General features: G+C 44.5%; 1 protein-coding gene across 1 annotated transcript in view; it reads left to right on the top strand.

Moving 5' to 3' along the window:
• The window catches only part of MYO5C (myosin VC), a 717,152-nt gene that overhangs the window by 350,927 nt on the left and 350,141 nt on the right, over positions 1 to 16,084 (top strand). Inside the window, exons 19-21 of the mRNA XM_069222459.1 lie at positions 12,307 to 12,518; positions 13,625 to 13,790; positions 15,437 to 15,583. Of these exons, the coding sequence (XP_069078560.1) occupies positions 12,307 to 12,518; positions 13,625 to 13,790; positions 15,437 to 15,583 (525 nt within the window). The remainder of the gene's footprint in view (positions 1 to 12,306; positions 12,519 to 13,624; positions 13,791 to 15,436; positions 15,584 to 16,084) is intronic.

Below are 16,084 nucleotides of genomic sequence, written 5' to 3' on the forward strand. Positions count from 1 at the left end.
TAGGTAGTGAAGACCCCATTGAGGATAAAGACTTGAAGCAAGGGCGCGTCCATGTAAAGGTGTTCAATAAGTAGGGAACCTCTCAAAGCTAGAAACAATTTGCCCAAACATATTGATGACAAACACCAGATGTGGTCAATTGGAAAGGTGTGATGGCTAAACTACATACGGCAAGCAGGGGCTTGCCCACTCTTACAGTGAAGTAGAGCCTGTTAAGAGTGTTGCCAAAACTTAAGAAGAGAAAATGAAGAAAAATATGTAATATGTTATGGCAGTAAATGTCAAATGTTTCATACCTGTATCCTGGATGAACCTGCAGTGCCAAAGTGAGAACATGACTAGAGGACATTCATAAACAGACAGTCACGTAAGAGGGTTTGATGAAAACAGAGAGTAGGGTTGACAAATTAACATATGGCCTAATAGAGAGGGCAACAAATCTTAAAGGTTAAACAGGCCATTCTCGCATTAGACCCCATTGAGGAAATGGCTAGGAAAGTAGGGTAATAGAATAAAGGAATGGCTGATTAGCAGTTTAGTCAGGGAACCCTGTAACAGTAAATTTAGGATAATGTGGAGTGTCTAATCAGGAACAAACAACGGGAAAGCTGTTGTTGGAGTGGGATGGGAGTAGCCCACCCTGTTGAGTTGTGCTTGTGAAGTGTACTGAGGATTTTTGTAGTCCTACATACTGTGGATCTGTGCTATCCACATTTTGTGAAAGATTAAATAAAGCTTTTTTAAAGAGAAGAGGGATGTGGTGGAAGTCAGAGCTCCAGCTTGTGGCATGCTCTCACAGTTTCCGTAGGTGCTCTGAATTCTGGGAGGGCAGAGGTGTCAGGGTCCAAGGAGGACTGGTACTCAGGATGTCAAAGGCCTTCCATGCCCTTCATGAAGCTCAAGGTGGACTAGATAGGTATAACCATAGATTGCCTATGTTACTGTTGTAGTAGTTTCCCTTTGTTTTTGGCTTGACCAGGTCTAAGCCCAACTGAGGCTTGAATTGAGCTTTTGGCACATTCAGGGTGTGTGAAGGGATGCATTGTGGCAGGTACATGCCCATATGCTGCTATGTTTTGAGGGTCTTGCACTACTAGGGTAGAAAGATATTATTTTATATTATGTTGGGTGACAGAATTAATGCAAGACAGAGTGACACAGTATAGCAGTGTATCTTTGTAATCAACACACGCCCACATACATACACAGGCACCAATGTATGACCTTCTGGTGCAGCAGAATATAACAATCTGTATGCTGGATTGCCTCATTGCAAGTGGCAGGGCTTAGGTGTCCTGTTCTGTCCAAAGAGTGAGAAAGGGGGGCAGCTGCATGCCAGAAGTAAAGTGCATTGGCAGGGCTGTATATACATTTCAGCTTTTAGGTCTGGCTAGAACTTGTGTCATAGCAAAAAAGAGAATACAGTGTTTACTTGAGCAGTTATACATTTTGCACTGTGTTGTTTACCTTGTTGAAGAGGCTAAAATGTAGTCCCTCACAGAATTGCTCAATGTAGTTTCTCCTACACAAATGATGTCACATTCTCTCCCTGTGATGTTTTCAAAAATGTAGAACGGGGACTACAGAAGGAGCCCATGTACTACCACAACAGGGTCACGAGCAGGAACAACAGCTGTCATGACAGCAGACAACACAGATGCTTCAGCAGCATTGATCATAACAGTGGCTATAGCTGCCACTAAGGCAGGAACAACAACAGGACCAATGATTCCCAATAGAGGCAATAGCAGCACCATTGCTGTACCCACAGCAGTAACCACTGGTGCCACTTTGGCAAGGGCAGCAGCAGTAACAAAAGTACAAGCACAGCAAGGGCTGGAGAAGTGCAGTTTTGGTTTCACCCCTGTACATTACAGAAATCATATAAATGTGTAATCAAGGGCATATATTTTGTGTGCCATAACACTATTAATGAAAAGCGAAGAACCAAAACGTATTATTGAAAAGTACACTGTAGAAAATTAGAGTTTCATATATGCCTGTGTTTTAATGTTGAACTTTAACATGAAAGTTTGTAGTTTTCATTCACATTTACACATCTTCATTTCATGTTATATTGCTTTATTGAACTTTGCTTTATGTACTCATGTTTTAATTTCTAAATGTTTGCATTTTTTCTGTAATTGTAAAGTGTACGTATAATCGTGCATTCCGAATGTGCATTGACTGGTTTGATTATTTAAAAAAATGTCTTTATTAACATTTTAAGTTTACAAAAATTGCGGTTATGGTATGGTCCCCCTCACCACCACACCCATAGCATGTACAAAGATAAATCCCCATGTTGGGAGGTGGTCATGGAATTGGGAAGTGGGAGGGGGGAAGCAGGGGCGAATGGGTTAAGGAGGAAGAGACAGGATGGAAGGGGGGGCAGCAGCACTAAAGTGAAAGGGTCAGTCAGGGGAAGGGGGAACCAGCATGAGAGAATCAGCAGCTGCTTTCAGGATGGCACTCCGACCCACGTACCGCACTCTACAGCCCACCACCTTGGATCCCACACTGTCCAGTGGTTCACGCATTCAGCCAACACCTATGGGCCTTGAGAAAGTAGAGTTATTCAGGCTGTTTAAACCAATGGGAGTGAAGGTTCCCCCTCCCTCTCCGCAATCATCTCCCACATGGCCCACCATCTCATCCCACCTGTCTAGGTCCCTCTCTACATGCTCGTCTGTGGGAATGTGTTGAAGGCGCACACCTTCCACCACCATTCACTCCAGCACATCAGCCCTCCATCTGTCATATGCAAATATAAAAGATGATGGACATAATGCAGAGCAAATCAAACTTACACCCCCGTCACCGATTTGGGTTTAATCCATCAGTTGTTTTTTTTGCTTGTCATGCCATTCCAGTTTGGACCCAGCCATATGCAAATTAGTCTTGACCCTGTTCCCCATGGGAACAGTCCAGCCCGAACTGCCAGGCCAGGTCCTCCCTGAACCAAAAACAAGGATCCTGGGACCTGTTTCAGGGTATTACCCTTCATCAGCCAGGCTAGATTGAATCTGGTGACATAGCGAGCACGGGACCCAGGTCTGGGCATAGCCTTCCCACTTGAGGCAACAAATGCAAAAACAACAGATGATGAACGGAATGTAGAGCAAATCAACCATTCACCTCCAGTCACAGATCTGGGTTTAACCCATCTTTTTTTTTTTTTTTGCTTGCCATGCCATTCTAGTGTGGACCCAGGCATATGCAAATTAGTCTTGACCCTGTTCCCAGTGGGAACAGTCCAGCCTGAACTGCCAGGCCAGGTCGTCCCTGAACCAGAAACAAGCATCCTGGGAGCGGTTTCAGGGTATCACCCTTCATCAGCTAAGCTAGCTTGAATCTGGTGGCATAGCAAGCAAGGGACCCACGTGTCCTCCAAACACCCCACTGCACACCACCATGCCCACCACTACCATCAAGATGAAATCCGCATCCACCGCAATAACTCAAAACCAGAAAAACAAGGGCAGCTTCAACTACCCCGGGTAAGCACTGTGGAACCAAACTCATATCTCACCATTGTTATACCCGAACTGCCCAGTAGGGCCTAAGGAAAAGTTATATGTATGAAGACTATACAGTAGCACTCTTGAACCTGTCTTATCTCCCAAGGGTGGGACAGGAGCCTGGGCCTACATCAGAAGTGTCCAGTCCTCATCCAACCACTATGGCGTCCTCAATACATTCATATATGTGTTCACACACACACACACACATCAAACACTCAAACACACACAAGCTATTCCACTCTCACACCAATGTCCACCCAGAAAACAGAGAAAAAGGAAAAAAGGGGATAGAGAAGAGAACTCGTATTAAAGAGGCTGGTATGGAGGGGTTAGAAACAATCAAAAGTAGATAGGTATCCTGGCTCACCCGAAATTGGTCTCTTCAATGTGTCACCTTGAATTAAATATCAACACAGTATAATTTGACCTAAAAAAGAAAAACAGGGGCAACATTGAAGGCTATATTATCCCGTCTCCAGACAGTGATGCATGTTAATCACACCTATCTCCAACACCACACTGTGAATGCCCTCAGAGAAAAGGATGCAGTGCCTATAGAGTGTGTCCTTACTGTCCGTTGGACCAAGAAAGCCCCCCTTGGCATGGCAGCAGTTCAGACTGTCTCCCCACATAAGAAGCCGACGGGGTAAGCTGAGACGCTGTACATATGATGTCAGTTTAGGGTTGATGCAGTAGCCAATGTCAGCGATTCCTCTGCCCGGTCTGATCCAATCTCAGCCGAGTCTGCTGATGTTGCCATCTCCACCAAGGCCCTCAGTGCTCCCACTCCTGTCTTTGCTGCTCCAGATCCAGCATGCATCCCTCCGAACCACAACTCTCACTCCGGATGTTGAACACTGCCACCTCCAACTCCTCTTTCAAGTGGGTAGTCCAGACTGCTGTCCCATTCTGAGTCTGTCCCTGATCTCCCTCCACTCCCCAGAAGGGATCGGGCCATCATCTCGGACCTCCAACCAGTCCTAGATGTCACCTTAAGTTTGGCTGGATAAAAGAGCAGGTACTGGAGGCCAGTCACCCTTAGCTTCTGTTTTACTTCGGCAAAGGTTTGAATTTGTCATTGAACTGATCAGGTATAATCCGGGAATATTCTGATCACATGATTGTCATATGTGGGATCTCCATTGTTGTGTATTCCCTGCAGGGTTGCATCACGGTTCTTACAGTTAAGTAATTTTACGTTAGTGGTTCGCAGAGCACCCCCTGCGGGCAGTGGGGGGCCCAGCGACTTGTGTGCCAATTCTACCAGAAAGAATTGGGACAGCCCGGGGTCCGGGAGCTGCCATCTTATCCAGTCTTATAACAACTGTTCCAGTACCCTCAGCCTTTTCTGGACATACCACAAATTGCAAATTACATCTGCAAGCTCTCCCCTCCCTGTCTTCGGCCCTCAGTTCTAGCTTTTTTGTCTGCGCCTCGAGTGCCATCACCATGGCCTTCAAGGATTTTGCTTCTGACTGCAGCTCATCCATGTGTTGTTATGTTGTGACAGACCTCTCAGTCACCTTATGGACGTCTGCATGCAGGAGGTCCACATCCAGTGCTATAGTTTACATTTTTGCTTCTACTGCTGTACTGGGAGTTTCATTAGCTACAACAATTTGTACACCAAATGGACCCTGCGGCTCCTGCTGGTTTTCCAGTTGACCAGGAGCTGTGTACTGGTCTATGGTGGTTTGTTGGGTGTTTCAGTTTTTTTTTGTCCTTGACCATTTTGGCTACGCTGGGCTGCTTCAAACCTGGTGGTCCAGTCATGTTGAGGGGTATAATCAGGAAAGAGATGTCACGGGGTGGCAAAAGCCCTGCCTCCTATGTAACCACAGTTTTAGGGAGCCTGAGCAACCGTGGCCACCAGGAGGTCTCTATGAAAGCTCATGAAGTATGTTGGTGTAGGCTCTGCACACAAGGGGGCCACCCTGGGATATCTACAGAACCCCAACTGCCACCAGTCCCCAGTTGGTGGGCCCCCACCACAGGCAGACACCCCACTTCACCCCCACTGGCCCACATGCACTGCTCGTCTGCTCCATATTTTCACCACTGCCCCCAACTCCTCACCATCATGAGAGCGTAAGAGTGCTTTCTCAGGCGTCTTCAGGTGTGAGAGTTCTTCACAGGTTCCACTTGTCAGGGGGGTCAGTTTAGCAAACAGCCACTGTGCCCCACCACGAGTCCTCCACAAGGTGACCCAAGGCCGACTGCACTCGGCGGAAGGGTTCCTCAAAGTGCAACAGGATCCTCACTAACATGCCAGGCTGAGGCCTGAGTTGTCGCAGATGGAGGGGTCAGGGAGGCATCTCTATTGCTCAGCATTGGAGGAGGGAAGAAGTGGGGGCCAGCAGAATAAAGTCTGCCAGGATTCCAAGTGTCTCAACTCGGGCCGAAATGCAGTGGTCCTCTGTTTATGCAGGGTGGCCCTCTAACTTGTCTCACCAGGAGGGTCAGTGACACAGTCCTCCTTCAGGGTCCTCAGTGGCTCCACAGCCACATAGATGCCGGGCATCAGAAGGTAGGGGCAGGGAGTGAGAAGCCCGTCCATACAGAGCTCTGGGCCCAACTCATCCGGTGGCGTTCCCGGAGACGCACGAGGCACAAGTCACTAGACTCATCAGTCAGCAGTCTAGTCCATCAGGGTGCCGACCGTCAGGCTCTCCGGTGCAGCAGGCAACAGGTCAGACACACAGGGACCAGACAACTTGCCCCAAGCTGGCCCGGATGTGTTACAGAAATCCACGGCCCAGTACTCCTGAGGCACTGCAGGTAATCAGGCTGTTTGGGTCCACAAACAGGGCCACAGGCTCATCCTCATGTGCACTAGGGGATGGCATGCACTCCGGGGTACAGGCACACTCCTAGGAGGGAGGATGCCGAAGGGTTCCGCTGGCAGGCTGGGAACACTCGTCTACGTTGACAGGCCAGGAGCACTTGTCTAGTGTGACTAATCATCCACAACTGTTTTACTAAGTTAGCTTGACCAAGGACCTTAAGAATTTGTTTTCTTGCGTTTAACCTTCAATGTGAAGTTTTGCTTGTGCTGCAATGTTATTTTCTTTGCAAGTGGGTGCATATGTTTTCTCAGTCAGTGAAAAGCATATTCTGTATTAGAGAAACTGAGGTCCGGGAAGAAATGTTGGCAAAAACCAGAAGCACTAATGAACTAAGAAGACACCTCCTACTCATGTCATATAAGGAGAAGGGAGACACTCAAGGTTGTCCTGATGTTCAAACTGTAGGATGGAAGATTTGAATGGAGAAGATGGAAAACTAATGGTGTTGATGATGTGGAATTTGCGAAGGTTCTGTGAGCTTAATTTGTAATCACACTGTTAGTCAAGAGAGCAGTTTTGTCTTGGAATCTACAGACCTCTCTGCCCTTATTCTCTGTGTGTGGCTTCACGATATACAATACCTTGATTGTCTTCATTATGCTGACTACTTTCTATTTCCCCAGAATTAACTAGTGTTAGAAATGGGGTCTTTGGTTGGCAATCAGGTTACCCCGGTCCAAGCAAGGACCCTCACTCTAGCCACGACAATGAAGGTACACACTCAGGATAACCCCTGCTCATCCCCTTGGTAGCTTGGCATAAGCAGTCAGGCATATCTCATAGGCAATGTGTAAAGTATTTGTACCGACACACACACACACACAGAGTGATGTGTGGATTTCCAGACAGGGCACCGATGAACTGCGCAGGTTCACAATGACTTTGATGCCCAGCGAATATGCATGACAAATCTGCTCACACAGTATTAGAAACCCGCGCTGCATGGGGTTTGCGTCATAATCAGCAGCCGCAAGCGGGTGTTGCATCATTTCTCCAGCTGCGTTGTTAACGCCACATTGGGATGCTCATGTGCAGTCTAACCCATTTCACAGTGATTGGTAACGGACAGTGATCTGACAGTGTTCTTACCAGGTATTCCGCATGTACAATATCTTGGGTCAGGTAGGAGGGCCCCAGAAATAAATCTATCCTGGTATGGAGGCTTTGTACTGGGGAGTAAATGGAATAATCCTGTCCCTGGGGGCATTTGAGGCACCATATGTCATGTGCAGTATTGATCTGATAGCCAGTTATGTTCCCCCCCACTCCACAGAGTACGGCATCCTTGCTGAGATGTACACTTTGGAGTCTGGAGGTGGGGGTTACTCCATCACATACGTAGTGGATATCCTTTCTGCCATATTCCAATTCCATTACAACCTGTGGAACTTGTAACACGGCGAATGGGCTATCCGTCACATTTGTTTGGAGGTTTCTGTGTTGTGCATCAATTGCCCTATGGTGTGAAGCTGTCAGTCAGGTTTTACAGAGCTTTAATATATTTGTTATACACTGTTGGGTTGATATTGCTGTCCTCCCTTAACCAACTCTCCTGTTCAAACACACTTGTTTGCGGGCTGTGTCTCACCATCTGAGAGGCGATAGTGGATTATATTCATTTTCTGATATCTTTGGCTTTTCAATGCATTCTTGCTTACAGCAGATTATAGTTCAGACTAGGGTGAGAATGTAATATTTAAAATGCGTATTGCAAGTCACAGGAACTGGGTTATTGGTTGAGAGGAGTGGAAGCCCCACTCAGCCACATCCACAATTCCTGTAAGGGCAAACCACAAAAGTCAATAGATTAAGCTGTGCTTTACCCTTTGGTAGTTTGGCACAAAACCAGTCAGGCGGCTTAACTTAGAAGTAATACACAAAGTATTTATGGCAGCATGCAAATAGGAATACAGTGAAAACACGACATTAAAAAAAAGCAATTTAGAGCAATAGAGTACATGTTAATAAATACAATTATACCAGAGCCACAAAAAGAATCCAATCAGTAGAACCAAAGATATTCAACTTTAACGGTTTCAGTGAATATAGCACCTAAAAGCTCCAGGCACCACTAGTGGTCATCTGGTCACGCTAGATTGGGGAAAAGTCACAAGGTCAAGCAGATTGCGATAGACTCTGGGTGAGCTACATGGACCAAGTTAGTCCCATTGAAGAATCACTTTCTGAGTCTGGTACAAAGAGTTCTGTTTGCCGTGTAGAAGGCCACAGGTGGCGAGAGAGTGTCGCATATGGTCATCTCTGTACCTCGAAGAGCAGGTTGGGCATTGCATACAGTCATTGCTGCAGCCCAAAGAGCCGGTCAGGCATTGCTGATGGTCATTGCTTTAGCTTTGCGTTGGGAGTCTTTGCAGACGGCAAAGACTTGGTATGTAGGAGCCCACTTGCCAATGCAAGGAGCCCACACTTTGGGATTTTCTCAATTTCTTCCAGAGGAGTACATTCTGATACCAGTCAGGGCTCAGAGACTCACTCCGTAGGATGCCAGCATGGGTCAGGCAGATTCAGGCAGGTCCAGTTGCACAGGTCAGCTGGTCTGTTGCAGAGAGGTTTTTGAAGCTTGTTGTATCACAGTAGCTCACACAGGAGGACAGTCAGCTGTCTTTTGGAGCCACTCTGGATCAGCCTGGGAAGAAGGTAAGCAGGTCCATTTTTCATCTCAAAGAGTAAGTCAGTCCTCAAGCAGCAGGGCAGTCCTTTAGTGGCAGCAGGGCAGTCCTTCTTCTACAATTTCTACATTTCTAGGAGTGTTCTGAAGAGTGGTTAAAAATCTAAAATGTATACCTTGTGCGAGCCTTTGGGTGGGGGCAGACTCCCTGTCCTACCTCCACATTTGGTTCCGGAAAATTGTTCCCCTTCCACTGTCAACGCTCCAAACTGTCTGGTAGTAACAAAGGGCAGGGCAGGTTTCTATGTGTGTGCGGGTGGCATATCCCTTTGAAGTGTAAGTGGGGATGGGTATAGCCCCTCGCCATCCATTATTTCGGGATGGCCAGTCCTGTCCATTTGGCCCCCATTGTGTCACTGTCTGGAAGGAATACATAAACCCCAACATCAGAGCGATTCACAACCATGTCACCCAGAACATTGGCAGAAGGCACAAATCGTGGGGGCAAGAAAATGCCAACTTTCCAAAAGTGGCATTTTCAGAATTGTGACAAAATTTGACTTTCCATTAAAGAGGATTTTGAGTTACAATTGATTTGAGTGTAAACACCATATCTCTACCGGCTAAATCTATAGTTAGCACTTATTAAGCATAATTAGCTAATTTAGTATTAGTCAATGGAAAAGACAGACCAGTGAAAAACTTTAGGAGTTTTTAAATGGCAGGACATGTAAAACATAACTACACATGTCCTACTTTTTAAATACATTTCACCCTGCCTTATGAGCCTTTATGGTCTACTTTAGTGGTAACGTGGATGTAAAAAAAGATGATGTATTAAGCCTGGCTAAAGGTTTATTTTGCCAAGTCAAAATAGTAGTTTAAAACGGCAACACAGGCTGCAATGGCAGACCCAAGATGTTGTTTTCACAGGCTACTTTAGTGGGTGGCACAATGAGTGCTTCAGGCCCACTAGTAGCATTTAATTTACAGGCCCTTGGTACATGTAGTACCCTTTACTATGGACTTACAAGTAATTTAGATGGGTCAATTAGGTGTAGGCCAATTTTACCAGGTTTGAAGGAAAAAGCACAAGCCCTTTAGCACTGGTCCTAAAGCCACAAAGCAAATTCAGCAACACAGGAGGGGTGAAGGCAAAAGGTGTGCGGGAATACCACACCAAGGATGTCTGGTTTAATAGCAAGCAAATATTTTTCACTGTTTTGCTACCACTATCCTCTTGTACAGGAACATCTGCTATGTTAATATATTCATTAATTAATTAGCTTTTTATTTAACGATTGTAGAACTTCCAATGATTGCCATTTGTTAAGGGGACATTGAGCCTATCCCATAATGCCCTTATGGTCTAGTTGAAGTTTGATAAATGGGATGGTCCCATCACAAATGTGAATGACACCTTGCTCACTATATTACAAGTGCCCTATGCCCTATGGCTCATGTATTGTGTCAAGCAGGATATCCCCTCATGTGTGATACTGTATCTGATCTGATGAAGATTTATGCGTCGGCCATGAGCTCAGTGTTTGTGGTATTTGAGAGTAGTTTTGCATAGTCCAGTGTTGAATAAGGTCTCTGAATTGTTGTTACATGCATACTTGAGTTTCACCTGATAAATGAAGCTCGTTATGTTTTACGATTGGTGTCCATAATAATATCACATGAAAAATGTGTATGTAGGCTAGTAATGTTGAAAAGCAGATTTTGAATGGACATCCACAAAATGCAGCTGTCGGATATAATTTGATGCAAGATTGCCTATGGTGCAATACTAAAAGGTGTGGGAAACACCTTACCCACAGAGAAAAGTTTTAAGACGATAAATTTCAAACACATTTAAGTGCAAATAATCATCGTTGGTGCAACATCAGCTGAAGTGTGGAAACACTTTTCCGTGCAAAAAAAATTTAGGGGGTCACTAAGAGTGTTGTGGTGGCAGTCTGGACCGCCGCCAATATGGCAGTCTGACTGCCACATTACAACCCTGGCGGTCGGACAGCAAAGCTCTGCCAGGATCTTGGATCCTGGCGCTGGTGAAGATCCTAATCTGCCATGGCTACGCTGCAAGCAACACAGCCCTTGAGATTACGACCTCATTCTCTGCCAGTATATTCATGGTGGTGACAGTGGGGAGCTCCTGCACTGCCCATGCAATTGGCATGGCAGACCATAAACATTGCGAGGGTGCTGGTGCATCCTGCAGGCGACAGCATTGCTTCTGGCTCGATTATGAGCCAGAGACAATGCTGTAGCCTGTTTCCCGCTAGGCCAGTTGGCAGAGACTTAGGTTTAGGAAACCTATAATAACTCTGGCAGGGAGGTCACCACGTAGGCAGTGACCACTGTGTCAGAGTTTGGCGGATGAAGTTTTCCATCTGCCAAACTCGTAATAACCGCCTTATTGTGAAGTCATCTGGAGTGTAGCAACACATGTAGCGAAAACTAACTATGGAGATAAAACGTAGTAAGATGTTCCATTAGGTATAAATGGTGTGCATCAGTTTGACATGATATTTGGTTTACAGCAAATTGAAAGTGCAAATTCACTCATGGTGCAACATACGTTTGGAATCAAGTTTTGAGTTCACATTTAGGTGTAAAATTACTTTTGAGTGCATAATCACCTAAAGTTGCAAAATCGCTCTTGGTGTAAAGTAATCAGCATCTTGGTATTATATTTAGGAGAAGATTCACAAATAGGTACAACATTACCATGCAGTGCCAAATAGGTACAACATTACCATGGGGTGCCAAATAACTCTTGCAGGAGACACGTTTACGAGCACAAAGCATATAGAGGGTAAACAAAACAATTAGGTTCAAAATCACTGTTAATGCTGCTAGCAGCATGAAAGCAGAGTTAGGATTGGTCGCTGGGCAGGCTGGGAGCCTGTGCCTGCAAGTACTGGAGCCAGAGGAGCAGGGGATGTACATTTTAAAAAAACAACAATTTTACGTCCCCCAACAATCCATCCCCAGGAGCCACGACTGCTTGAGAAGAAGAAAAAGAGATTTGATGCTACATATACTCTTGAGTGTACATTTCACCTCCAAATGTAATCTATATTGACCGAGTGACTCTTTCTGTGAAAGCTATTTTTGATGACTTACTTCTTACAGAAAGTGCTAATGTTAACACCATCTAAGGGCGTAAGTTGTGCAAATTAATCTGAATGAAACCTTACTCAACCACTTTTTAACCATGTGAACATAAGCTTTTATGTTTTTCAATATAGTCTGACAACACACTTCCTGTACTTAAAATAAATCAAACTGTTTTCTTTTCCAGGATAGCAACCAGTATCAGTTTGGGAGAACAAAAATTTTCTTTAGAGCTGGCCAGGTGGCCTTCCTAGAGAAACTACGGTCAGATAAATTACGGAATGCATGTGTTACAATCCAAAAGAACATTCGAGGGTGGGTACAGAGGAAGAAATTTCTTCGAGCTAAGCGAGCTGTTATTGTAATTCAACAGTACTTCCGTGGACAGAGAACTGTACGGTAATTTCCATTTACAAATTATTCTGATACCAGCCAGGTACATGCTGATATTGACATTGAACTAGAAAATTGCAGCAGTTCTTCAAGTTACTTTACTTCTCTGGGTAACACAACACTATGATTGGTATTTACTGATTACTGAGCATGCACGTGTTTAGATTTGTAATGAGCTACACGTTGTGCATATATTGTCACTGGGCATATATTGTCACTAGTCGTGAGCAAGATTTTAGGCCAGATGTACATAGCTTGACGTTTGCACTATCCTAATAGTAGATTTTTGTGATTCGCTATTAGTAAATTGCAAGCAGCTATGTACTATAGTGTGTTTAACACTGTTTGTGATTCCAAATGGGATTCATGAGGCAGGTTGCAATTTGTGACCCATTTGTGAATAGCCACAATCACAGGGATGGTGGCCTGCCAGGGGTCAGAAGACCACCATATCTGTGATTACTTTTTCAATAAAGCAATCTTTTTTTTTGTAATGCTTCCCGTTTTCCTTAAAGAAAAACGGTATGCATTACAAAAAGAAAAATGAAAAGTTTTCTTTTTATGTCCTTAAAAATGTTTTCACCCACAATCACAAAGGGTAAGGGGTCCCTTGGGGACCCTTTTCTGTTTGTGAATGGGTTACCACCAACTTGAAGTTGGTGGTAACTGCAACTGTTTTGCGACTGCATTCCCGGTCCCAAAACATTCCTACATACCAGTGTGACTCGCTATTAGGAAAGGATGCCCTTGGCATTCCATTTCCTAATAGCAAGTCGCAGACCCTATTTTTCGAGTCAATTATAGGGTACCAACTCACAAAATAGGGTTGGTATGCCAGAAACCATTTTACCGGTCGCTAACGGGTCTTCGTACATCTTGCCCTTCGTTCCTGCATTTGTGCAGGATTTGAGGAGTAACTTCCATATCGAGATCAAGAGTAAATTCATTTTATGAGTTAATTACATTTTGCATTTTCAATACCAATAACTCCAGACGATTCTTTTTTATTTATAAACTGCTACTTTTATTGGTTTGGCGCAAATGTCAAAGTTAACTCAGTAACCTATGAACAAAAATATCTAATTGTGATCCTTTCTGTATTTGTAATTAAGCCAAGCTATAACTGCAACAGCGCTAAAACATGCCTGGGCAGCAATAACCATTCAGAAGTACTGCCGTGGATTCCTAATCCGACGCATTTACCAGCTCATCCTTGTGGCTGCTGTGACGATTCAAGCATACACACGAGGTTATTTAGCAAGAAAAAGATATCGGAAGGTAGGCCATCTCTCAAATGAGTTATATAACTTATCACTGATTTGTCAGTGTTGGGGAAGCAATGAAAAGACCTGTGATGTTTACATCCTTTGCTGTTATATTCAACTGAAATTGAATGGTATTTAAAGTACCGTATTAGGGACTACCATTATGACTTTGTGGCCATGCAGCCATTGGTGTGAAAGTTATATATTTTAAGGTTTTATGCAGATGTAATTTTAATGTGGTTATCTTGTCCAGGCAATTTTCCCAGTCATACTAATCTTCTGCCAAGCTTGTTGTAGTTTTGCCTTAATACTTTCTATCTTCTTTCAGAAATCAGTTCACTTTCTGATGCCATCACCATTTTCTCACTAAGCGCTGTTGACCATTCTTTTCCTCGCTGTCATGGACTAGCTTGTCATTGGTTACAGTGGTGTGGTATCTATCTGTGCTGTCGCGCTTCTCCATCTTGCACTATGTCAAGTTTGATTATTGCAATGTTGTTATAAATGCCAAGTCCCTAGGATGCTTCATTTGTTTCTGTGTCTCATACCTTATGCCTTGCTTAAAAAGATTAACAAGCGATGGCAGAAGCCCGTTCAGAGGGCCAAGAGAAAGGCTGGAGCCACTGGGTCCAACCGTGGGGGTTGAGGCCTTTTGCTCCCCTACCTACTATGGATCCTGATCGACTGGTCCAAGTAACCTTTCAGCACTTGACTGTCAGTGGCAGCGCAGGTCAGGCAATCCTAGGTTTCTTGTGGCGCTAGTAGACAAAGGGAATTGAACATAGGCTTACAACTCAGAATATGTTCAATAGGAGCAGTAAATGATTGCCTTGTCAAATATTTGATTATATTTAAAAAGGAGTATTTAAATACCAGTATAAAGTAAAATACTTCATTCCCAAACAATGCACACCCAAGACCAGGGATTTAGTTTTTCAATTGGTAGGTGCTGAATCCCACTCCCTTTCTGCCAGCTATGGTGGTTATTCCCCATTCAATATAGGCAACATTCAAGTTCAGCCCTACTAGCCTCACTTTGACTCCAATTAAAGTCAAAAGTGTTCCAGCACCAAAGCACTATATGCAGGCAAGTTACCCTGTCTCCTTTTGGGCTTTTAATCATCCTTACCTGCGCCATTGCCCTCTGCTAGTAACAGAGCCTCAATTGCACTTATAACATTTGATTCTGTCTTATGGGAACAAATAATGCTTATTTGTTTATGGAGACTTTTGTATCTCAATTTTTTTGTGATTTCAGAGCTTGTCCAGAAACAAATATAGATGTTTTTGTGGAAAGAACCATGCCCCTATATAACTGAATGCCTAGTCAGCTGCTAATATGTCATAATTGGCCAAGTTGAACATAAATTGGTATTTGCCAACTGATAATTTGATATTTTCCATTCTTCATATGTAACAATGCCTGTAAACTGTTTACCTGACAAATTATTATCTGAATAGTTTGAAGCATTGTGCATTTTGAATGCTAATGTTTACCCTCAAAATTAACAAAACTGTCTCAAAATAATGTAGATATATTCTAATATCTCTCTCTCTAACCTTATTGCTGAGACACAGGACATTTGCTCCTAACCACAAAAGTGTTCATGTTCAAATGAAGGTTTGTGTTTATGTATTTTTTGTATTTTAATTTTAAAGATGGTGGAGGAACATAAGGCTGTAATACTTCAAAAGTATGCCCGTGCATGGCTGGCAAGGCGCAGGTTCCAGAGTATTCGACGCTTTGTGCTGAACATTCAACTTTCTTATCGGGTTCAGCGATTGCAGAAGAAACTGGAAGAGCAGGTAGAGGAACCCAATATTTGCAAAGTTGTATTTTATATATGTTAACCAAAAGTTTCCTCACTAAGGGCCTCATTAAGACTTTGGCGGTCAGACCACTGGACCGCTATGGTGACAGTCTTTCAAACAGCGCCAGGCCAATAGTCTTCTGACCACCACATTATGTGTTCCTGATGGGGCTGACGGGGCGAGTCAGTTGAAGGATACTGGCACTACTGCCAGCCATGCTACCCTCCCTGCTGGCACAACGGGTGGACTGTAGCCATGTCCCACATTGTGCATGGGACACAGTGCGCCCACAGACCCCACAGTTTTGGGGGGCCCACTTGGGCCCCTGACTCACCCTTCATGGGGCCATACCCCCTGGGGCCTTCTGTTTCGGGCCCCTTACCTGCCTGACCACCGAAGATTCCTAGCAGGTCATAATGTCAGTGGCGGTCCCAATTCCGACATCTGCAACTTTGGTCACCACGGTTATGACCATGGTCACCGCTGCGCTGATGA

The sequence above is a fragment of the Pleurodeles waltl genome, chromosome 3_1, assembly GCF_031143425.1.
Source record: "Pleurodeles waltl isolate 20211129_DDA chromosome 3_1, aPleWal1.hap1.20221129, whole genome shotgun sequence".
Classification (NCBI taxonomy): Eukaryota; Metazoa; Chordata; class Amphibia; order Caudata; family Salamandridae; genus Pleurodeles; species Pleurodeles waltl.